This window comes from Zea mays, chromosome 7 (assembly GCF_902167145.1).
Source record: "Zea mays cultivar B73 chromosome 7, Zm-B73-REFERENCE-NAM-5.0, whole genome shotgun sequence".
Taxonomy (NCBI): Eukaryota; Viridiplantae; Streptophyta; class Magnoliopsida; order Poales; family Poaceae; genus Zea; species Zea mays.
This window is the reverse complement of record NC_050102.1, coordinates 85610478-85635922: the sequence shown is the minus strand read 5'-3', so window position 1 is coordinate 85635922 and position 25445 is coordinate 85610478. Positions and strand designations below refer to the sequence as shown.

At 48.6% G+C, this 25445-nt stretch overlaps 1 protein-coding gene across 1 annotated transcript in view; it reads right to left on the bottom strand.

Annotated features, from left to right (window-relative positions):
* Nucleotides 1-562: 562 nt before the first annotated feature.
* LOC100383441 (Structural maintenance of chromosomes protein 6B) overlaps nt 563-25445 on the bottom strand; it is a 43368-nt gene continuing 18485 nt past the window's right edge. The window contains exons 19-28 of the mRNA NM_001176091.1: nt 16215-16300; nt 4765-4860; nt 4027-4163; nt 3850-3952; nt 1750-1829; nt 1573-1651; nt 1421-1478; nt 1184-1281; nt 1001-1095; nt 563-915 (exon numbers count right to left, since the gene is read on the bottom strand). Of these exons, the coding sequence (NP_001169562.1) occupies nt 858-915; nt 1001-1095; nt 1184-1281; nt 1421-1478; nt 1573-1651; nt 1750-1829; nt 3850-3952; nt 4027-4163; nt 4765-4860; nt 16215-16300 (890 nt within the window). The 3' untranslated portion in view covers nt 563-857. The remainder of the gene's footprint in view (nt 916-1000; nt 1096-1183; nt 1282-1420; nt 1479-1572; nt 1652-1749; nt 1830-3849; nt 3953-4026; nt 4164-4764; nt 4861-16214; nt 16301-25445) is intronic.

Genomic DNA, 25445 nt, shown 5'->3' with positions numbered 1-25445 from the left:
TCCATGATGGGTTTAATCGAATAAAAAAATTAAGTAATCTTGGATTATTTTGGGACATAGATTGTGATATGAATTTAATTCCAATTCATACTAATCCAGAGCTGGATTGGTGTAAACGAACAAAGCCTTAATGTTTATATATTATTATGGTACAGATAAAAACGATTGGAAGAAAGAAAGGTTCATCACTTTTAATTTGACATTTCTGTCAAAATGAAAGGATACAATATTATCAAAACAAGAACCTCATTGATAATACGCTAATATCAAAAACAAGAAAATTCATCGATAGGGAAACTAAACAAAATAATATTTGGGAAACAAGTCAAACTGTAGAACATGATATCAGCCATGCATGTATAGAATCTGCCGCATCTCGTACAAAAGAAACTAGCAATTAAGACAGACCCAATCAATTGTTTGGATATATTTAGTTAGGTCAAAGTTTTGAGTGGGACCCACATATTTTTTCATGAAAAAAATAGCATAACTTCAGAACCTTCATCAACTCAGGTTCCTGCAATCAGCAGAGTCCAAGTCGGGGCTACCTTCATCGACATCTGCAGCCGCAATTCTTTCATTTACATCCGCAGTATGTTCAAGGCCCAATTATTTCAAAAGACATGCATCAACCACTCTTTAACATAGCACAGTGGGACCCTGTCCAAACAGCAATGCAACTACAGAACTGCTGATGCTGCCCAGGAACAAACTCTTGACCAGGGACACGCCCATTGCCTCAAAATGTGCTATGTACAAACTACAAACAAAATATAAAAGTAGTAGTTCCAAGCAGATTCACTCCCATGCCCAAGGCTCTCAGGCTTCATTTACAAGGGTCAGGGGTCTCAACACTGTCAACCGCGAGGAGCAGCCATTTGCTGCTTCTTGATCCTATCCCCAGCCTTCACCATGCTGAGGAAAAGAAAAGGAACTTGGAATTACAAAACATAAAGGACGTCAAAACAACCGTGGTTATACTGAGGTTATATTATCAAACCTGATATCATGAGGGGTTATAAATATCCATTGAGACCCTTGTGCGACAGCAAAATCTACTAGGGTGTCTAAGCTTATTTTGCGGCTCACCGCATCCTGCCAAATGCATATGGCGCTAGTTACCAAGTCTGTTCTGTTATTAAATGGACAAAGATAATGACAAGGTCACAAAAGGTTAGCTCACCATGAATACATCAAACTCATCCATGGCCCTAAATGGTGCTTCGGCCATTCCATGAAGAGACAAGGTGAAGCAAAGGGTTGAGAAAGATCGTTCTCCACCTGAGAGAAAATGACAGCACCAATAAAAGTTATAGAATCAGATAACAATAAACAAAAAAAACATGTATTTCTTTAACAATTCCCCCAAGAATAAACAAAACTTGATTAATTAACTAGGACTATTGGAAGCTGAAACTACCTGAAAGTCCTCTAGTGTCTCTAATGGTATCACGAGACGCATCTTGAGGCATTGTCAGCTACAGTGAACACCATAAACATTTTACTCAGACTGGCTCAAAGCAGATATGTATGCAAACATCAAGAAAATGAAATCCTGTGAAAGTAACTCACCTCAACAGACAGAACTTCATTCTTATAATCTACATTGATGTGCCCACTGATACCTTTCTTTCCCAGGTGCTCGTTGAACCTTTCATATGTGGAAACGCAGCAAGGCTCAGGGATAATCATATTCCATAATTGATAGGAAGACTTGGAAGAAAATCTGGAGCATAGCAAGGAACTTACAGCCACGTAAGCTGACGCTTCAAAAGACCCGCATTTCTCTGAAACTTCTTCCATCTCAAGTCCAGTGCCTTTTGACATGCCTACAGATCCATTTTTTAGTGTGTTACACATGAACTAGTACATTTAACACCATTATCATTTTTCTCAAATTGCCATGAGAACTGCCAGTCATTATTGTATTGTTATGAATAAAGAGAGAATCAATTGGATGATGGTATTGAGGCCCAATAGGGACTATATAGAGAGTACATGAGAGACACAGGAGAGACCCTAGACAAGAAGATTACACTAATATCCTTGACTATTATACCTTAACACCCCCTTTCAAATGAAAGATGAATGCAATGATGTTGCTTTTAGAGAGTTAACACTAAGCACTAGACTTGAAAAGAAAAGGAAAATAAAATAGACTAGTTGCATCCAAAATCTAAAATAGAAGATGTTGTCGAAGCGTGCAACTCTTGAACAATGTCGAGGTAGAAAAGGACCTCCGCCACAAGAGGGCACTGCCTTCACCACTTGACCACCTGTAACTTCAGCAAATACCTCAAGTCTTCACAAAACAGTACTTCAAATCTTCAACTATGAACCTTGCTTTGAAGACTTTGAACTCAATGAGAACAGAGAGATCTGTCGAATCAAGTCGAAATAACAGAGAGATCACTGTTGCAAAATGGAAAACAGTATGACAGAACACTGATGACGACGAATAAACGACCACTGATCATAAAGTGTAGCAAAATGGCTACAAAAGAGACCAAGAAGCATGGTCGCATCATTGATGACGATGACTAGCTAAACTGACGGAACACAGCTAACCATGAGACACAAAAAAAGGCTGATCTGACAAAATTTGTGGACACACAGCTTGACTAACTGGAGATGTGCAATTGGACTTGGATGGACACTCATGCGATTGAGAAACAAATGGCAGACTCAGTGCCGGAAGCTCCCACATGAGTGGGCTCTTGGGAAGAGATAAACCGAAGCAAGCCTTTCGTCCGCAAATAGAGAGGATGCTTGGAACCCACGACCTGCCCTTAGTAATTGAGAAAAAGAATATAGGAGCAGCAAGCAGCAGGAACGATAGCAAACCAGTGCAGGAAATCAGAGAGCAGCAGCAACAAAGACGAGTCCCACAACAGAGCAATCTCACAGACAGACAGGTGGCTGCACCTTCTCTGATCCACAAACATCAGACAAGCAACAGCGAAGGCTAATCCACAGCCCACAGGGATGGGCTGACAAACTAAGATGAGACTACAGACGAGTGGCTACTGGCCCTGGACAAGCAAGTCGACTCAGACCAGGACGACAGGCTGTGAAGATGAAGAGCCCAAGCGGCTGCGGTCACGGACAGTGGTGGACGAGTGGCAAGGACGAGCCATGAATGTCGAAGAGATGAGTAGGGAATACACGGCACCCTATGGCCATGACAGCAGCGCCTAAAACGAAGCACCACGGACGACCAGGGGTGCCGACGATGGCGACCATGGACGAGCGCACAAACAGCCATGTGATGTGCACAACCTAGAGCTGGGCTGATGCAGTGACGGACTTCAGCAGCCGGAAGCAGATGATGGTCAGAGACATGCTGCTGGGTAATTGGATCGGCTGCTACGCTGGGCAGAGAGGAAGAGAGCACCACGAGGAAAAAATGAAGATAGTTGAGGTTTCCGACAGGAGCAAAGACGGATCTTCCCTGGCACAGCATGGCAAAAAACCTAGATCTCTGAGAATGTTATGAATAAAGAGACTCAATTGAATGATGGAATTGAGGCCCAATAAAGACTATATATAGAGTACATGAGGGACACCAGAGAAAATCTTAGACAAGAAGATTACACTAATGCCCTTGACTATTATTTATACCTTAACATGTATTACTTCAATGCCTACAAATCAATACTCAAATACTGCACAAGTCATGCAAATTTGACTTGTAAATTGAATGCATCCACAAGTAAAAGTGGACAGTAGTTACAAAATCACAGCTCTTACATGTTGATGAGGAAAACAAATCAAAGTATCAAACAAACCTTTTAAAACCATATTCATCTAGAAAAAATGAAGATATCAGACAAATTGCACAGAACTTACATTTAATTTGTCCCTAAAACCTGAATACATTTGTTGTTTTCTCAGGATCTTCTGTCCCTTCTTGTCATGCAGTGCTCTCAGATCATCAATGGTTTCAGTATATCTGCACAAACATTTTTTAAGAGAAAGTATCAGAACTCGTTTATTTATTGTGGTCATGCAAATGATTGGTCAGACCTTCTGCTTTCTTGCTGAAATTTCTGTTTTAATTTCTTAATACGAGCACTTAATTGTTCTAGGGTTGATCCTTCAACACCCCCAAGAGCTTCCACTTCACTCTCGGCACAAATTGTTGAAGCCTTTTCAAAATACTCCTGCAAAAAAGGTCATTACTGGACATGTGAGAGCCAAATAAACCTCTCGATCAAACTGCAATTTGAAGCAAAGTGGCACTCAAATCACAACGGGGCTTGGTAGCTAGCGGCTGAAAATTCGTAACAACTTTTCCAAAAGTGTCTTCCAACGTCTCTACTGTGCATCTAAATTGAGCACATGCATGTAACATAAACCTTTCCTTTTTTTCTACAAATGAAAGCTATAGTTGACACAGTACATTTCAAGTCTGTAATGTTTTAAAAAATCATCACAAAATCATGTATAAAGTACACCCAAAAGTTAGTGTAGCCACAACAATTTAGTTTGAAATTCATCTTTTATGCTGAGATTTAAAAAAACACAGGTGCCACTGTCAGTACATGATGAACAGTACCGGCCTACCAGGTAGACAACTTGTCTATTTTGTTTCTTGAAATCTAGGATGAATTTCAAGCTGAATTGTTGAAGCTACACTTAACTTTATTTGTACATACATGATTTTTTGGAACGTTGCAACGGTATTTAGCTAACAAGGCATCAAATCTGCACTTGAAGGAAAATAGGGGGTTTGAACAAAGAAACCAGTTACACATCAATAACCTGATGAAGTTGTTGAAGACGTGTCAACTCTGATTCAGTCGCTGTAATAGGACCTAAAACCTTTGTTTCCATAACACGTTCATAGTGAGCCTTCTCCTGAAAAGGTTCGAAAATACAATGTAGTACCATGAGCACAGAAGTATCAAGGACAGTATGCCATGTAAGCCTATAAGATAGGTGTTAGAACAGTAACACACTTGCATTTAGTAGCACTAGCCTGACAAGAGTTGCAAACAAAAGCAGGGCACTTTTCAGGTAGCAACAAGAGTTGATCAATATAAGGAGCGGAAAAGAAACTCTTATTTCTAGAGAACCAAATATTCAAATGCAACAATTCGAAACCATCACATAGCCTTTCTGCAATATCATCAAGCTACAAAACCTGAGAAACCAACACAGCACACCTTTATCTAAGGTTCAAGGAAGTGATGTATTGCAAGGGAAGAAATGTCATTTCAAAGATCAGCAATGGGTGCAGTACAAGCTGTTGCTGTTTACGTCTCTATGTATACCTTCATTGTAATGGGCCTTGGCCCACAACATTCAACTATATATATACACTCCCAACCTTGATTAGGGTTAGTGTTTCATTCTCCAACTTTGTACCAGAGCTAGGTCTTTTAGTTTCCTCTCTCCTCTTCTCTCCCACCTACAACCGCCGCCACCAACATCCTGCCCCTAGTCGCGGTCGTCTGCCTACCTCCCTCCCCACCCTCCGCTGCAGGTAGAGCTGAAAGTTGGGTCGTGCAGTGCCGGCCTGACCTGGCCCTAACTTTTGTGAAGAGATAAAAAATATTGGAGCACTAAATAACCATTTAAACACTAGTTTTCTAGTTCGTGTCGTGCCGGCCCATCTAGTCGTGTCGTGTCGTGCCGCATATCATGCCTAAGTTTGAGCCACGGCCCGGCCATTCGGGTCATGCCTGCCCGGCCCATTTTCCTTCGTGTCGTGCTTTAGGCTTCTATTTTCGTGTCGGACCATGCCAGCCATAAATGCACTCCATCTCCGCCTCCTCTCCTGCATCTCCTTGCGCCATCAGCTCATGGAGCCCGACCAAGGGTGTTGCATCCTCCTCGACACTATGCCCCCACAAACTGTAATGTGTTGTGCCTCCGCTCCCAGGGTCGCTGTAAGTAGATGGACTCTAACTCTCATCAAGAGGATGACACTATGAGTTGGGGCAATTTTCTGTTTATTTCCTCAAACACTACACAATGACATACCCTTAGAGGGTTGGGGACACATATTTATAGCCCTAGGGGCTGCACTACACTGCACTACACACTACACTACACGCTGCAGCACACAGGTGCTGTCCTTTAGATACTAAAATGCAGTCAAAAACTGCTGTGCTGCTACTGCTGTCCTGCGCAGTCAAAAGACTGCTGCTGCATGCTGTCCTGTTGCAACTGCTGCTGTCCTGCAGCAGTCAAAGGTTGCTGCTGCTGCGCAGTCAAAAGACTGCTGCTGCATGCTGTCCTGCTGCAACTGCTGCTGTCCTGCAGCAGTCAAAATTGCAACTGCTGCTGACCACATGACTTATTCCATCATTCTCCCCCTAAGTCTTGTGCGTCGTCTTATGAGAAAGTTGAGCCATCCCAGACCTGGAACAAAGCTCAAGGAGCTTGATCCTCCCAAGGGGCTTGGTGAGCAAGTCGGTAAGCTGATCCTTGGTGTTGATGTAGCGCGCATGGATGCTCCCTTCTGCCAAACAGTCACGGATGAAGTGGTATCTCACCCGGATGTGCTTGCTCCGTTCATGGAACACGGGGTTCTTGGCCAATGCCAAGGCGGACTGGCTGTCCACCCGAAGTTCAACTGCTCCAACGTCTCTCCCGAGGAGATCACTGAGTAGGCGAGCAAGCCAGAGCGCCTGAGTTGAAGCGGTGGAGGCCGCTATGTACTCGGCCTCGCAACTGGACATGGCCACCACCTGCTGCTTGACCGACTGCCAGCTGATGGGGCACTTGCCGAGGAAGAAGAGGATCCCGCTTGTGCTCTTGCTGGTGTCGATGTCGCCGACGTGGTCGCTATCGCTGTACCCGACAAGGTGTGCCTCCCCAGGGCACCTCGGGTAGTAGAGACCGTGGTCGAGAGTCCCCGCAACATAGCGGATGATCCTCTTCACAGCCTGCTCATGCTCCGTCGTCGGTCGCTGCAGAAACTGACACGTAGCCGACGGAGTATGCCAAGTCAGGCCGTGTGTGGACGAGGTAGCGAAGGCTCCCCACAAGACGTTGGTACTGTGTAGCGTCCACCTCCTCCGTCGTGCTGTCGCGACTCAGCTTCAGCCTCTCCATCGGAGTGAGAGCTGGGTTGCAGTCGGTGAGCCCAGCCAGCTCAACAATGCGCTTGGCGTAGGCGATCTGGCGAAGTGTGATCCCGGAGTCTCCCTGGTGCACCTCAATCCCCAGGTAGAAGGAGAGATGCCCCAGGTCACTCATTTGGAAGGTGGCCTTCATCTCTTCCTTGAACGCTGCCACCTCTGCATCCTTGGCGCCGGTGATCACCAAGTCGTCAACGTAGACACCCACCAGCAGGGCATTTTCTCCATTGCCCCGCCGATAGATGGCCGCCTCGTGCGGGCTTGGCATGAAGCCCATCCTCTTGAGCGTGGAATCCAGCTTGGCATTCCACGCCCTTGGTGCCTGTCGCAAGCCGTAGAGGGCCTTGCGCAGGCGCAACACCTTGCCCTCCTTGCCAGGGATCGCAAAACCTGGCGGCTGGTGTACATAGACCTCCTCCTTTAAGTCGCCGTTAAGAAACGCCGACTTGACATCCATGTGATGAACATGCCAGCCCTCCAGGGCTGCCAGCGCGAGGAGTCGCACGGATTCCATCCGTGCTACAGGGGCGAAGGCATCGTCGAAGTCGATCCCCTCCTGCTGCAAGAAACCGCGTGCCACCAAGCGAGCCTTATGCTTGACGATGGCGCCGGCTTCATCCCTCTTCAGTTTGAACACCCACTTAAGGGTGATCGCGCGATGACCATGAGGGAGATCAGCGAGCTCCCAAATGCGGTTCGTCTCAACCGCGTCCATCTCCGACTGCATCGCGACACGCCAAGCCGCATGTTTCTCGGCCTCCGCGAAAGACCGAGGCTCACCATCGTCGCATGCAAGATGCAACTCTCCTGCCAGAATGCGAGACGCAGGGCCCGGCACCGACGGGTCGATGAGAAGGCCCTCCACCCTTCGATACCGCAACGGCTCGTCGTCGTAGCACGCGTCGACGCGCTCCTCGTCGCGGGAGAGCGGGGTCACGAGCTCCACTGGGTCGTGCTCGACATGAGCTGGTGTCGGAGAGGACGTTCCCGGAGAGGGTACCGTCGGTGCTGGAGTACGTGGTGGCGAAGAGCTCGGTGTAGCCAGAGTCGTGGCTGGAGTGCGTGGTGGTGAAGAGCTCGTTGTAGCCGGAGCTGGAGAGCGTGGCGCTGGAGTCGGTGGAGACTTGGGGGCTGGGGTAGACCTGCTCGGAGAAGAGTTGCCTACTCCCCCAGCTCCCTCAAAGTGGACGTACTCGACGGTGAAATCGTCGTACGTCGGAGTCGTGCCGTCGTCCACCGCCTTGTCCCACGCCCATCCTCGCCCTTCGTCGAACACTACGTCACGCGCCGTGCGCACACGCTGTGTTCCTGGGTCAAGGATGCGGTAGGCCTTCGAGCCCTCCGCGTAGCCAATGAACACCCCCAGGGTGCTCCTGTCGTCGAGCTTGCCGATGTGGCCAAGCTCCTTGGTGAACGCGAGGCAGCCGAAGACCCGTGGGTGAGAGACCGCCGGCTTGCGCCCATGCCAAGCCTCGTACGGTGTCATCCCGTTGAGTGTCTTGGTGGGCGAGCGGTTGAGGATGTAGACCGCTGTCACCACCGCCTCTCCCCAGAAGACAGTCGGCATTCCTCTCTGCTTGAGGAGAGCCCGAGCCATCCCCACAACCGTCTGGTTGCGCCGCTCGACGACGCCGTTCTGCTGCGGGCTGTACGGCGCAGAGTAGTGGCGTTGAACGCCCTCATTCGCGCAGTACGACGCGAACTAAGCCGCCGTGAATTCGCCGCCGTTGTCGGTGCGCAGCACACGCAGCTTGCGGCCACACTCCACCTCCGCAGCGACCTGCACACGCCTGATGGCGTTCGCAGCCTCTCCCTTGCTGCCAAGGATCATCACCCACATGTAGCGAGAGATCGTCGACGAGCAGCAAGAAGTAGCGTCGTCCTCCTGGTGTGGCTGGTGTCACCGGGCCACACAAGTCCCCATGCACGAGCTCGAGCCTCTCCTTGGCTCGGAAGCTCGACTGCTGGGGAAAGGAGAGCCGTCTCTGCTTTGTCAACACGCAGACATCGCAGAATTGCTCCACATGATTAAGGCACGGCAGGCCTCGTACCATCTCCTTGGCACTGAGCCGCTTGAGGGCCTCGAAGTTAAGGTGCCCAAAGCGCTCGTGCCACTGCCATGCCCCGTCCTCTCGACGAGCAGCAAGGCAGCAAGGTTGTGCCACCTTCACATTGAGGATGTATAGCCGATTTGGACTCCGGCGTACCTTGGCAAGAAGGCGACGAGAGGGATCACAAATCCTCATGACTCCGTGCTCGACCTCCACTCGCGAACCGTTCTCATCCAGCTGTCCCAAGCTGATGATAGAGTTCCTCAACGCGGGGATGTAGTAGACTCCGGTGAGCAGCCTGTGCTCACCAGACGCAGCGGTGAAGACGACTGAGCCGTCGCCCTTGATCTCTACGCCGGAGGCGTCCCCAAACTTGATGGAGCCTCGGACGCTAGAGTCAAGCTCGGTGAAGAACTCCCGTCGGCCGGTCATGTGATGAGTGGCGCCGGTGTCGAGGCACCATCCTTCGATCATGTCTTTGCTGGAGCCGTCGCCGAGGAAAGCGCGTGCTTTTGACTCATCAAGGTGGAGGAGTGCCACTGCGGCCGGTGCCGCTGGAGATGGCTCAATGCTTGCATGTGCCAGGAGCAGGGCCTCCTCCTCTGCCTCCGCCTGTGCGACGTTGGCCTGGCCACGTCGTGGCTGCCGACAGTCCCTGCCCAGTGGCCAAGCTTGCCGCAGTTGTGACAGCCGTCGTCTCGTGTCGGCTTCTTGTTGCCGACGGCGCCGCCTTGGGCACCTCCACGGGCACCACCCTCAGCATGTCCTCGCGCCCCGGCCTGGGCGCCTCCACGCGCCTTGTGCGGCTTGCCGCGTTTGCGGCCTCGTGTCGAGGAGGACTCCCCCTTCTTCTTGTCACCCTGGCAGGCCTCCCACTGCTCCCAAGTGAGATGTAGCTAGGGATGGATCCGGATATTTATTCGGATGTCATTTTTTTGGTCTTCTTTCTTCGATTGTGAACAACTAACATATAGAATTTGCTATGTAAATTTATATTCTTGTTTTTAGCATTGAGACTATTAATCTTCACAAAAAATAAACATTAAATTCATTCTATATCTTTTTAAATAATTCATATAAAATTCGGATGTCTATCCGAATACGGATTCGGATGTTTTTTCACCTTTTTGTTGTAGGGAGAAAATAATGTACAAAAAAATTATACAAAAATTTATTTAAATACTTCATAATATTCTTAATAACCTTGCCGAAAATTAATTTTAAATTCTATGTATATCTATGCTAAAATATTAGATTTGTGATACAATTCAGATGTTTTAGGAACATCCCTAGATGTAGCTTCCCGCCGATAGTGATAGGCCCAGAGAGAGCCTGTGGTTCGTCGCCGTCGACCACCTTGAGGCGACCAATCGCCTCTTCGATCGTCATCGTGGAGAGGTCTAGCAGAGACTCGATCGAGCGAGCAATCTGCCTGTACTTCTCGGGGATGCAACGGAAGAGCTTCTCAACAGCTCTCTCCTCATCGTAGGTGTCGTCGCCGAACTGCACCATCTTCTGCAACAGAGTGTTGAGGCGGAGAGCAAAGTCATCAACATCCTCACCTGGCTTGAAGGCCAAGTTCTCCCACTCCTTGTGAAGTGCCTGCAGTGTGGTCTTGCGGGCACGATCGCTGCCGATGCGGGTCGCAGCGATGGCGTCCCAGGCCTCCTTGGCAGTCCGCTTCTGGGAAAGCGAAAACTGCATCTCGGGCGGGACTGCAGCAATGAGGGCATCCAGCGCCCGCCGATCCTCGTGGTAGTCGACGTCGTCGTACCGAACTGCTTCCCACATGTGGCAAACCTGGAGCCGTACCCTCATCACCGCGGCCCACTCGACGTAGTTGGTCTTGGTGAGGGTAGGCCACCCACCGCCGGGACCGATGTCCCTGACAATGGCATAGGCCATGCGGCGACCATGGTACCGATCCGGGGAGGGAGAACCGCGCCGCCTGTAGAGGCCGCGATCTCCGTCGACTCGGTCGCCGCCGCCAGGAGCACCGCCGGCGCGTCTACGCCCGTCTGGGCTGCCGTCGCGTGCGCCCTCGCCTGGAGCGTCGTCAGCGCGTCGGCGCCTATCTGGGCTGCCGCCACGCGCGCCCCCATGGGGATGCGCGGCTATCCACTGTGCCGCCTGCTCTCGCGCTGCTTCCCTCGCCAGCCTGAGCTTTTATCGGTGTTGTCGTCGACAGAAGCAGAGCTGCCAGCTCTACTGCCACGCAGAACCTCAAGCTCTGTTGCCGCCGCACGTGTAGCATCCGCCGACTCCGCTGCTTCTACTTCCGCTCTCGCCGCTGCCAGTTCCGCCGCCGCCAACCGTGCTGCCCTCGCCGCTGTCGCTACAGCTGCTCGCTAGCGTTCTTGTGCCGCGGCGACCTCGGCCTCCTGCTGGCGCCGCGCACTCGAAGTGGCCGAGCGTAGGGACATGGTGGGCTAGTGAGGGGTCGCTGCGTGTGGAAGAGGTTGTCTCAGACGAAAGGCTACTCGTCTGAGCAGGGGAGGAAGGAACAGTTGGAGCTCTTGTTGCCGACTGAGTGTGTGTAGAGGCGCGGGAAGGAGATGAGCACGAGATGTTTAGGCTGCAGGATAGTTTGGCTCCGATACCAATTGTAAGTAGAGGGACTCTAACTCTCATCAAGAGGATAACACTATGAGTTGGGGCAATTTTCTGTTTATTTCCTCAAACACTACACAATGCCATACCCTTAGAGGGGTTGGGGACACATATTTATAGGGGCTGCACTACACACTACACTACACGCTGCAGCACACAGGTGTTGTCCTTTAGATACTAAAGTGCAGTCAAAAACTGTTGTGCTGCTACTGTTGTCCTCTGTTGTGCTGCTACTGCTGTCCTGCGCAGTCAAAAGACTGCTGCTGCATGTTGTCCTGCTGCAACTGCTGCTTACCTGCAGCAGTCAAAAGGTTGTTGCTGCTGCGCAGTCAAAAGACTGCTGCTACTGCTGTCCTACGCAGTCAAAAGACTGCTGCTGCATGTTGTCCTGCTGCAACTGCTGCTGCAGTCAAAACTGCAACTGCTGCTGACCACATGACTTATTCCATCAGTCGCGCCTCTGTTTCCCACGTCGGGGGGCCTTCCCTCACACATAGCCCCAGTCACACATACGCCGGGGAGCCTATGACAGCATTCCCTGAGACCTATCCCTCCTTTCAACTCGAGGATGAGCTGTCAGTTGAGGGTCGCTGAAGTATACCAAGTACCAACACAGTAAACGTATGTGTGACTGAGTCACGACCCTAAACATGCCCATCTCACGCACTAAGTCCAAGTTGTGGTCATCACCAGGAGATCTATGCTGTCAGTTAGTTTGTTTCCATTTTCTTAGGAGAGTTTTGTGTAAGCTTAGTGTTGGGTCTGAAAGCAGTGGGCCCAAGCACTCGTGAACATGGTGACAGGTGGCAGAACAAAACGGATGGCTGAGAGCTCAAATATCTTGTCAAGCGTGTCTCGTCCAGCTACAGGACGGGGGTATTTATAGGATGACCGGGAGTTGGTGGGCCTAAGTACATTTATGCCCCCGATCACCTTCTACTTTTCTGGAATATGTTGTGCAACGAGGACATTACAATACAGTGACACCCCAGGGCCAGTTACACTAGGGCACTTACACACCCATCAGAGTATCAGACTGACTAGTGGGCCCAGTGGGGCGAACCACAACCTATGGGTCTGTTGTCTTTTCACCTCTCCGGGGCCTTCGAGTATCATGGCGTATTCGTCTTTGCTGACGGCTACGTTGGGTGCCCTCCATGTAGTCCAACGAGGCATCTCAACGAGAAGGGCATCGATGGCGAAGTCTCCGGCCTTTAGGAGTCTGCGGCTCTATTTTGGTCTCCGCTCAAGATGTGTTGCAGGTGTCGTCGCAATTGGCACGCCTCCGCAGGTCCCAGCTTTTGGCATTTGTGGGAGCCTTTGTCGACCAATCTGTAGCCCAAGCACTCGTGAACAGGGGGTGACAGGTGGCACAACAAAACAGATGGCTAAGAGCTCAAATGTCTTATCAAGCGTGTCTCGTCCAACTACGGGACGGGGGTATTTATAGGGTGATCGGGAGTTGGTGGGCCTAAGTACATTTATGCCCCTGATCACCTTCTACTTTTCCGGAATATGTTGTGCAATGAGGTAATTACATTACAGTGACACCCTAGGGCTAGTTACACTAGGGCACTTACTCACCTATCAGACTGACTAGCGGACCTGATGGGACGAACCACAACCTATGGCTCTATTGTCTTTTCACCTTTCCAAGGCCTTCAGATATCATGGCATCTTCATCTTTGCTCACGGCTACGCTGGGCGCCCTCATTGTAGTCCAGCGAGGCATCTAAACAGTAAGGACGTTGATGGCGAAGTCTCCAGTCTACGGGAGTCTGCCGCTCTGATTTCGGTATCTGCTCGAGATGTGTTGTAGATGTCGTCGCAATTGGGACGCCTCGGTAGGTGTCAGCTTTTGGCATTTGTGGGAGCCTTCGTCAATCCATCTGTAGCCCAAGGTGACAAGTGGCACAACAAAACGAATGGCTGAGAGCTCAAATGTCTTGTCAAGCGTGTCTCGCCCAACTACAGGACGAGGGTGGTGGGCCTAAGTACATTTATGCCCCCGATCACCTTCTACTTTCCTGGAATATGATGTGCAACAAGGTATTTACAATACAGTGACGCCCAGGGCCAGTTACACTAGGTCACTTACACACCCATCAGACTGACTAGTGGGCCCAGCAGGACGAACCACAACCTATGGATTTGTTGTCTTTTCACCTCTCCGGGGCCTTCGGGTATCATGGTGTCTTCGTCTTTGCTGACGGCTATGTTGGGTGCCCTCCATGTAGTCCAACGAGGCATCTCAACGGGAAGGGCATCGATGGCGAAGTCTCCGGTCTTCGGGAGTCTGCCGCTCTGACTTCGGTATCCGCTCGAGATGTGTTGCAGGTGTCGTCGCAATCGGCACGCATCGGCAGGTGCCAGCTTTTGGCATTTGTGGGAGCCTTCGTCAACCGATCTGTAGCCCCCGCAGGGTGCAAGCTGACCAAGGACTTTAGGTGCGCTTGGTCATGCGTTCATCGACAAGGTTAGCTTTGGCATTAGGGCGTTTATGCAAGGGGTCGATCGAGTTCTAGTTCGGCCTCCGTGCCAAAACTTAGCTGCAAGTTTGTTAGGATTAAGCTATAAAGCCTAAAACACTCGATTCATAAGTTACAGAGACCAAAAACAACACAGACACAAAGCCAACTTATAGAGGTCAAAAACAAAAATACATGAATTGATCCATAAAGTCCTAAGGAAACACGACCGACCAAGACCGAGAGAACAGGAATGGGGGCTGTGAGGAGCGAAAGATCGCTAGCCCATCACGACTCCACATCTCCTTTTCTTGATCATCCTTACGAATTGCCTCTTCAATGTTGGGAGATTTTTTATCAAACACAGCTATATTTCTGTGTTTCTGTTATGGGTTGTTATAGGCCTTAAGCCCATTAGCTAGGTCATCAGGGTTAGGTTAGCCGCGGCCACTGTTCACGCACGGTTACTGTAGCACATGAACAGTGCCGGCCAGATAGGGTTTGTTATGTTGCTTAGCTATTAAGTTAGGGTTACCTCTCTATATAAGGAGGGGCAGGATTTTAGTAGAGATAAGCAAGAAGAATAGATTTGATTTACTCCTAGGGCCTCCTACAGGAGGGAGGAGTATTGGGACTATCTTGCGAGTGCATCGCAGTTCACAACAGTTTCCAAAGAGTCCAAGCTCCAAGAATAATTAGAGTGTTTAGACCTCGCCTAGCAACCCCACTAATCTGACCAGCCGCCAAACTCCACCAAACCACAAAGCTCATGTCTTCGGGCTGTGGAGCAAGAAACTGAAGATTCACTTGACTTAGTAAGTGGTACCAAAATTCTCTAGCAAACACACAATTTGTCAAAAGATGATCAATAGATTCATGATGCTGATCACATAAAGGGCAATTCTCTGGATGGTCAAGCCCTCTCCTGCTTAACCTATCTGCAGTCCAACATTTTCAATGGGCAGCCAACCACAAGAAAAACTTGCATTTAGCAGGAGCCCATCATTTCCATATTATGTCAGCTAGCTCAAACTGAATCGAACCAATAAAAAAGGACTCATACACCAGCTTGGCCGAGTACTTTCCATCCGCAGCAAGTCTGAACACTTGTCTGTTCTCAACGCCTACCTGTAGCTCAACTTCTTGCAGCAAATCCCACAAGACAAGATAATACATCAACACACCGTAAGTTGATGTTCTTTTGGTTTGACGTTCTTCTTCGACCATGGCCTAGTAAGGTAATCTGTGAAAAGAGAACTACAGCTCTGACTTCTGGTGAGGGAGTATCAGAATAAACCTTGTATTAATTCAGCCAGTGAGTCTGCCGGTTTGCTTTCGTTGTTTTTCCCTCAGAAACGCAGGAGAACTGTGTCATTATATTAAGAAAGAAATTAAGGTCCTAGAGGACCAGTACGTAGAACCTCCTTACGGCAGCCACCAATAGGCGTACATGAACCCATCCATGACTAAAAAACAGAGAGAAACACGACCAACAGCAGATCGAAAACAAACACTAGCTAAAGATCTAGCAATCCAAGGATGCTTTCGTTGTTGTTAGTTGCTACTTAATTGAACTCAGGTTTTGTTTCTGTTAGGAGTCAGAGGAGTTAGCCATGCACCGGGTTGTTGGTCATCGTGCACTCAGTTTTAGCACCACTACAATCTGGTTCCAGGCCACCAAGGTCATGACTTTTGTAACAGCTTTCAGCTATATATAATAGGTCATCAAGAACAGAAAATATGACAGCTTTCAGCAGCACAAAATCAGAGTGTCCAGTGTGTTAAGTCTCAATTCTGCAGGGAGCTTGACCCATCAAGGGTTTGAAGCCTAACTTTTGTTACATCTACAAAGACCATAAGCTGCAACTTGCAATGCTGCATATTTTTTACCAAATTTATCAGATTTGTGGCAGCCATATTGTTAACTGAAGGAAATCCCACAAACCAACACTAAAGCACACAAACTAGAACTTGTTAGAATAAGAGAATCACACCTGCTCAGCATCATGTATTTTTTCTTCAACAAGCTGCAATTCACGCTCAGCATCGCTAATAGACCCCATTTCAGCATGTACAGACTCTGAAATAATTTTTAGCACTTAGTATATATAGAAAGAGATTACCACAGGGAAGCAGAAGAGATACTTATGTAAAAGCATGATACTCGATTGAATGAACAATTGAATCCCAGATATGTTCACTCCAAAGTTTTGTTGTTAAATTGTTATTCAAAACAAATTGTAGAAATTTAGCACAAACAAGTTGGCAATCTAAATTTATGTTTTCTTAGCAGGTCAAAATAAAGACTGGTGGAACAGAGGTACATTGGTTTTCAAACAAGTTTAAGAAAGAACAAAAAATAACTTGCTCAGCAATCTAGATATTAAATAGAATATTGTGTTTAGTAAAAAAACAACTCAGCATATATCTCTCTCCTTCCTAAGGAGGAAGGCAGGAAGCTACTCATGTGAAGGATTTTCGACCTATAAGTTTGGTACATCCCTTTGCTAAGCTCGTCACTAAGCTACTGGCCAACAGATTATCTTGGAAGCTGGAACAGATAGTGCCTCTTAACCAGAGTGCTTTTATTAGAGGCATATCTATTCTAGACAACTTCATGCTTGTTCAGCAGACAGCTAGGATGTTCCATCAAAAAAAAACTTGCAAGGATCCTTCTGAAATTGGACATCACCAAAGCCTTCGACAGTCTTGGCCTTTCTTACTTGTGGTCGTGCAGCATCTGGGTTTTGGGCCAATTTGGCATGATATATAGTCAGCAGACTACTGGCCTCTGCATCTACACAAGTGTTGATTAATGGCAGACCAGGACACACCATCCTGCATCAAAGGGGACTTCGACAAGGGGATCATCTGTCCACCATGTTGTTCATTTTAGTCATGGATGTCTTATTCTACATGGTAAAGAAGGCAGCAGATGTTAGCCTTTTGCAGCCTCTATCAGGAAGGACAGTGGTGATCTTTCTCCATCCAGCAGCTGTTGATCTTGGGATCAAATTTGATATTCTTAAGCTTTTGGGGGATGCATCGGGTCTGAGAACAAACATGGAGAAAAGTAGTGTGTTTCCTACCCAATGCTCACATGAAGATGTTGCTGTCATCCAGGTTTTCCTCCCTACCAATTAGCCAATTTTCCTTGCAAATACTTGGGGTGTCTCTATCTCTAAGGAAACTCAGTAAACAGCACATTCAACCAATCATTGATAGGATAGCTGATCAGCTCCATAGCTGGAAGGCAGACCTGTTGACAAAAGCTGAAAGGAAAATGCTTGTACAATCTGTACTCACCTCCATGTTATTATATGTAGCTATGGGCCTATGGCAATAGACCTTCCTGCTTGGACACTTAAGGCCATTGACAAAATCAGAAGAAGCTTTCTCTGGAAAGGAAGAAAAGATGCAAACATATGGCATTGTCAAGTGGCCTGGTCCAAGGTCACTCGGCCAACATAATTTGGAGGGCTGGGTATCTCTCATTTACAACTGATGATGTCAGGGCCTAAGGAGGCCCACAGAGGGGCTGCGGCAGCAGCAGACATGGGTCCTCCAAGGGGATTAGATAAGGATAGTTAGAGATAAGATTAGAAGATTAGTTGAGATTATTTAGGAGATTAGTTGAAATTATCTAGGAAGGTTATCAGTTAGTAGTTTGTTGAGAGTTTTAAGGAGATAAGGATCTCTAGCTAGACAGGGGCGGTCAGTCGGCCTATTTATGTAATCAATGGATGAGAAATAAAGTAGGCAAGAATTAGAAGGGATAGCCTCTCTCCAAAATTGGAAGAGTTGGGCTCCTCCAAAATGTAAATTCTTCATTTGGATAGCCTCTCTCAACCGGTGTTGGACGGCTGACAGATTGGCCCGGCGAGGTATGGATCATCATGACAAATGCCTCTTTTTTTTTGCGATCAACATGAAGAAACAGTCCAGCATATTTTGCTCTCTTGTGTGTTCTCTAGAAACATTTGGTGGCAGGTGTGGTGTAAAGTGGGGCTGCAATACCTGGCGCCTGGGCCTGAGGACATGATTTTCCAAGATTGATGGAGCAATGCCGAAGGCCAGGTTTCTAAAGAGAAGAGAAAAGGTTTTAACATGTTGGTAATCCTTGTAGCTTGGTGGTTGTGGAAACATCGAAACACCTGTGTCTTCGAGGGAGCTTCCCCGAGCACTAGAGATATCCTGCAGCATATCCAGGAGGATGCTACGCTGTGGGGTATGGCCGAGGCTAGAGGGCTTAGGGGCATTTGGCCTTAAGACTAGGAGGGTCTGCTGTTGTGTCATAGATAAGGGATGAGTGTGTTTCTGTATTTGTGTTTTCGACCTCCGTAAGGAGTCGTTTGTACCCCGGTCTGTTCTCAGACATATCTCTTTCTTAATATAAATTATACGCAGCTCTCTTGCGTGTTTCGAGAAAAAAAAAGAATTAGAAGGGAGAAACCCTACTCTTGCTCGGTCGTGGGCAGAGGCCCCCGGCCGACGCTCCTGCCCATCGATACCCCTCTCCAATCCCTCACCGATCTAGCGACCATAACATCTGGTATCGGATAGCTTGGGTTTCGATCTGATCTCATGGCATCTGCTGCCAATCGCGGCGTCATCCTGGCAATCGGTGTCCCCATCTCCATGGACTGCGCCGCATGTCACCTTCGCCATGCCGTCCTGGCAACCGACGTCCCCATCTCCATGGGTTGCGCCGCATGCCGCCTTCGTCACGCCATCCTGGCAACCAGCGTCCCCATCTCCAAGGGCAGCATCGCCAGCCAATTTTGTCACCACATCTTGGACGTCGGCATGCCCATCTCAAGGGACAACACCAAATTTCATCACATCATCTTCATTGAGAGCGTCTCCGTCCCCATGGGTGACTGTGACTAACCTGGATTAGGTGAGATAATGATCCCCTCGGGGTACTGTAGCATATATATAGGCAGTCAATAATATATGGGCCTTATGGGCCTTAACACCCCCTGTCAAACTCAAGGCGGAAGTGGAGGATTTGAAGCATTGAGTTTGAGTAGATGAAACTGATGTTGTGCCCTAGTTTGTGCTTTTGTGAAGAAATCCGCAAGCTGTAATTCTGAGGGCACATATTGAAGATCAATGGTCTTCTGATGACAATGAGATCTAGTGAATGAGACATCAACACCAATGTGTTTTGTGAGTTCACGCTTCACTGGATCATGACAGATTTGTATAGCTCCAGTGTTGTCACAGCGAAGAAGAGTAGGCGAGTCACAAGAAACACCTAGATCAGCCAAGAGCCAACGGATCCAGATAATCTCAGCAGTAGTAGTAGCCAGGGCTCGAAGTTCTGCTTCAGTACTAGATCTAGATACAGCAGCTTGCTTCTTGGATTTCCAAGCAACAGGGGATGATCCAAGAAGAATACAGTAACCAGTGATGGAGCGACGATCTGTAGGATCACTGGCCCATGTAGCATCAGAGTAAGCATGAAGCTGAAGTGGGGAATTGGAGTCATAAAATAAACATTGTGTTTTTGTCCCCCGTAAATATCTAAGCACACGAAGTAGGTGCCCATAATGAACTGATGTAGGAGCAGAGACAAACTGACTCAAGATCTGAACTGCATGAGCAATATCTGGCCTGGTGACAGTAAGGTAAACTAAGCTGCCAACAAGATGTCTATATCGAGATGGATCCTCCAAAGGTGTCCCATCAGTCGGACAAAGAGATAAGTGAAGATCCATAGGCGTGGCAACAGTGCGAGTGTCACTAAGACCAGAACGATCAAGAAGGTCTTGTATGTACTTGGCCTGAGAAAGATAAATACCATTTTGAGTCTGCAAAACCTCAATGCCCAAAAAATAACTGAGTGCCCCCAAGTCAGACATTTGAAATTCCTTACTCAGGTACGTCTTCACATGAGCAATATGGTCTGGATCATCGCCTGTAATCAACATGTCATCAACATATAGTAATAGCAACGTGCGGCCTCGTGAAGACACATGAATGAACAATGCAGGATCATGATCACTAGAATAGAAACCACAAGCCTTGATGACAGAAACAAATCTCTCAAACCAAGCACGAGGAGCTTGTTTGAGACCATACAAGGCTCGACGAAGACGACAGACATGCCCTGAGGGAACCTCTATCCCAGGAGGTGGATGCATATAGACTTCCTCATGTAGGTCACCGTGAAGAAACGCATTTTTGACATCCATCTGAGAGATACTCCAAGAAGATGAGGCTGCAACAGCAAGTAAGGCTCGGACAGTAGTCAGATGGGCCACAGGTGCAAAAGTCTCATCATAGTCAATACCCTGAGTCTGTTGAAAACCTCTGGCCACAAGACGAGCTTTATATCGCTCAATAGACCCATCAGATTTGGTTTTAACTTTGAAGACCCATTTGCACGTGATAGGTACAACACCAGCAGGTAACGGAACAACATCCCATGTACATGTGCGATGAAGGGCATTTAATTCATCAGTCATAGCACGCTGCCACTCAGGTATAACAGAAGCCTCTTTATAAGATGATGGTTCAGCAATGACTGCACCGGCACGGGAAAACCCATAACGTTCTGGAGCTACAATAGTGCCACGGTCACGAAGATGATACCCCTGATTAAAAACAACATGAGAGTCATCATTGTTAGTACAAGTATCGGCAACAGGATCATCAGCAGGACTGGCCGTGGGATTAGAGCGAGGACGACGAATGTAAGTCTGAGTAACAGGTGGTTTGGAAGAGTAAGACTGAGATGATGTGGAAGTGGAAGGTGGTGTGATGGGAATAAGAACATCGGGTGTAGAAACAGTAGGTGGTAATGCTGATGAAGTTTCAGAAATGGGAGGAAGGCTCATGAAGGCGGTAGACTCTGTGGAATGAAAAGAAGAATGAGTGGAAGAGTTGTAAAAGAAGGGTCGGTTTTCATTAAAGCTCACATCTCGAGAAATACGCATGCGACGAGAAGATGAATCATAACATCGATAGCCTTTATGTTCAGGGCTGTATCCAAGAAAAACACACTCAACAGATTGAGCAGTCAACTTAGTACGTTCACGAGGTGATAATAGTACATAACACGTACATCCAAAAACTCGAAGGTGGTCATAACGTGGAGGAGTTCCAAAAAGGACTTCACCAGGTGTTTTGCCAGAGAGTTTGGATGACGGTTGTCTATTGATGAGGTAAACCGCAGTAGAAACTGCTTCACCCCAAAAATGTGAAGGAACAAAAGAAGATATCAACAAAGTGCGAGCAGTTTCTATAATGTGACGGTGTTTGCGTTCAGCCACACCGTTCTGTGCATGAGCACCAGGACAAGAAAGCTGAGCAAGAGTGCCCTCTGAAGTCAAAAACTGGCGAAAATTATCAGATAAATATTCACCACCAGAATCAGAACGGAAGGTTTTAATATGAGTGGAAAATTGAGTGTGAATCATGCGAGCAAAGGTTTTATAAATAGAAATCAGCTCAGAACGGCGTTTCATGAAATAAATCCAAGTGTAGCGAGAATGATCATCAATAAAAATGACATAGTATTTATATCCACCTTTTGACACAAAAGGTGCAGGACCCCAAATATCAGAGTGAACCAAATCAAACGGTTCAACAGAATGAGAAGTACTAGTAAAATATGGAAGTTGTATTTGTTTTCCAAGATGACAACCCTTACAATGAAAATTAGACTCAACCGAAGTATGACCTAAGCAACCTGACTTTATTAGAGTAGACAATCTAGAGCCACACAAATGACCTAGACGATGATGCCACTGGGCAAAAGACGCAACAGAAGCAAGGGTAGCTGAAAGGACATGCGCTGGAGATGTAGCCAAGGAAGGAAGCCGCAAAGAGTCCAAGATGTAGAGGCGAGGAGCTGCTCTACGGCGACGGCCAGTCCCAATCACTTCCCCTGTGCGAAGGTCCTGTACAAAACAAGATGAGTCATCAAATCCGACAAAGCAATTATGATCCGTAATTTGACCTACCGAAAGGAGATCCATAGATAGGTCAGGGACAAAGAAAATATTAGGTACTGTAAAGTGAGGATCAGAAAGAGAACCCTTATGAGTAATGTGGCATACAGTACCATCAGCTGTCTGCACTGAAGCACCATCTGTGACAGGTGTAGTAGAAGCCAACTTTGACTGATCAGACGTGACATGAAAGGAGGCTCCTGAATCAAGTACCCAAGCCGACTCTGAAGTAGAAGCGGACGAAGTGGCAGCAACAGCAACTGAACCTCTAGTAGACGGTCCTGGACCACGACCACGAGCAGCACGTCGTGCACGAAAATCAGTCAACTTCTCAGGAAACTTGACAAAGCAAAGCTCAGATCGATGATTGGTCTTGCCACAATGATCACAAGGCTTAAAAACATTCTTAGGTTTCTGGGCAGCAGCCAACACACTGTGAGGATTACCACCAGTAGAGGAAAGTGAGTGAAGACGAGTCTCTTCAGCAAGTAAATCAGACAATGCCTTAGCCATTGTGAGAGTGTCAGAGCCCTGAAGTAAACGAGCACGAAGAGAATCAAACTCGGCCCGAACACCCATAACAAATTTGTAAGTGAAGAACTTCTCAATAAACTTATGAGCCGGACATGGATCAGCAGTACAAGCAGGCACCATTGATGTCAAAGCACTCATCAGGCGATCAAAGGCTGAGTAATACTCATCAATGCTCATATCATTTTGCTCAATAACATGTGTCTGCTGCATGAGGGTGTGTAATAGAGCACCACTATCCTGAACAAAACGCTCCTTCAAATGAGACCAGATGGATTTAGCAGTTTTGAATTTAGACAAACTCATAATCATAGACGGTTTGACGTTGTTCACCATAGCAGCCATCACTTTACCATCATTAAGTTGCCACGTTTTGATATCAGCAGCATTGCGACGATCATCAGCAAGAACAGGTGTCGCATCAGTCAAATGGAAGAGTAATCCATGTCCCCGGAGTGCAGTCTCAACACAGAAAGCCCACTCCGGATAGTTTTGACCATCTAGAGTGATATTGACCACAATAACATTTGTCGCCATATTGAATTCAATGGAGATAAGTGAAACCAAACAAACCAGAAGAGCCGCAGCTGACAGCAGTCCGACTTGGACAAGTTGGCGAAGATCCTGGGCAGCAGAAGCTGAGATGGACAGCAGTTGTCGCCCTGCTGCAGAGAATCGAGATCACTGGAAGCCACCTGCGCAGAAGCAGCGACAGCAGCAACGGTGTAGAGTTGCAGTCCTGCTCGGCACAGAAGTGGCGAGGGCGCAGATCCGGATCAGGCGGATCAGACAGACAGCGCAGAATTGCTGACAGCGCAGATCCGGTGAAGGCGCCCTGCAGACTGCAGTTCGACTCGGCAGGCAGCTGACCAGCCGCCGAGCCGGCGGACCACCAGGAAGAAGATGGCGGGCTCCTGGCAGGCACAGCGACAGCAGCAACGGACTCCTGGCGGGCACAGGAAGAGGGCGGCGGACGGCCCCTGGCGGCGGACGTGACAGATCCGCACGGGGCGACCAAGATCCGGTCCTGGCGGGCACAGGAAGAGGGGGAGCTCGATCCACGATGAAGCAGCAGATGGGGCGCAGACCGAGACGGCGGATCCGGCGGACGGTGGATGCGCAGGCTGGATCCGGCGGACGGCAGACGGCGGGCGGCGGATGGCAGACGGCGGACAGCAGGCCGCGACGGCGGCCGGGAAAAGGAGGCCCGCGGCCGCGACGACGGGCGGGAGAGGGAGGGCCGCGACAGCAACCGGAGAAGGGGAAGAAGCTGGCTGCGAGGGCAGCACAGCGACGGCGCGACGGCGCCGAAAAAAAATTGGATCAGGGTTGGGTTTAGATGTAAACCCTAACCCTAACCTGCTCTGTTACCATGTGACTAACCTGGATTAGGTGAGATAATGATCCCCTCGGGGTACTGTAGCATATATATAGGCAGTCAATAATATATGGGCCTTATGGGCCTTAACAGCCACTAGGGGCAGCCACGGCTCAGCAATCACTAGCTCCATCGATGGGGGACTTGTGGACCAACATAAGAGTTGATCTCGCAAAGATGCAAGCCACGCTCCAGAAGGTTGAGCAAGGGCTGATGCAAATCAAGGCAGCAGTGCAACATGAGCAGCTGCGTTGTCCGCACGGCTCCAGACGTCGGCGGCTGTGGGCATACAAGCTGCTGCTCGTGGCTTCCTTGCACGACGGAGAGTGCGGGAGACGCGCCGGCAAATGCTCAAGGCAGCCTTGGTGACGGTTGACCTCGGCACACGGGAGCGCGACCTCGCCCTGTCGAATGGCCATCAGCAGCTGCACCGGGCCGCTATCTCCAAGTGCGAGCATGGTACGTGTCCCGCGGGCGACGAACTTCAACTCTACGGCAGCGGCAGTAGGAAAGGCACTCCCCTCGCTGTAGGCAAGGGCACACTATTTAGCGCCACCACATTCGGCTACCAACCGCCACGAGGGCGCCTCCGCTGGTTATTGTTGCGACCTATTCCAGGTGCCCGTCCATGTGCTCCCCTTTCGTCCAGATGGCATCCATGGGATCCAGATGGCTGCACACGTGCAAGTCCAATACGCGGAGGGTGTCCGCCTTATCTTATAGGGTAAAAAAAATTCAGATTCGGAATAATAAGATAAGCCGAGATGTAAAAGGCTTGTCTTCTAGGTGTCTGGTTTCAGGTCAAGTAGACTCAGTCTTTGAGCACCCGTCATGCTGCAGCTCGAGGACGAGCTGCTTGTCCAGGAGGGATGTAGTGTCAGGGCCTAAGGAGGCCCACAGAGAGGCTGCGGCAGCAGCAGACATGGGTCCTCCAAGGGGGGTTAGATAAGGATAGTTAGAGATAAGATTAGAAGATTAGTTGAGATTATTTAGGAGATTAGTTGAGATTATCTAGGAAGGTTATCAGTTAGTAGTTTGTTGAGAGTTTTAAGGAGATAAGGATCTCTAGCTAGACAGGGGCGGCCAGCCGGCCTATTTATGTAATCAATGGGTGAGAAATAAAGTAGGCAAGAATTAAAAGGGAGAAACCCTACTCTTGCTCGGCCGTGGGCAGAGGCCCCCGGCGACGTTCCCCATCGATACCCCTCTCCCATCCCTCACCGATCTAGCGACCATAACAGATGAGCTGGGTTCTTAGAATGTGTTGGCTATGGCTTCAAAAGACAGAACATGACCGGCCATGGGCATCGTTTCAAATACAAGTGCATCCCTCTGTTCAAGCTTTCTTTTCAATG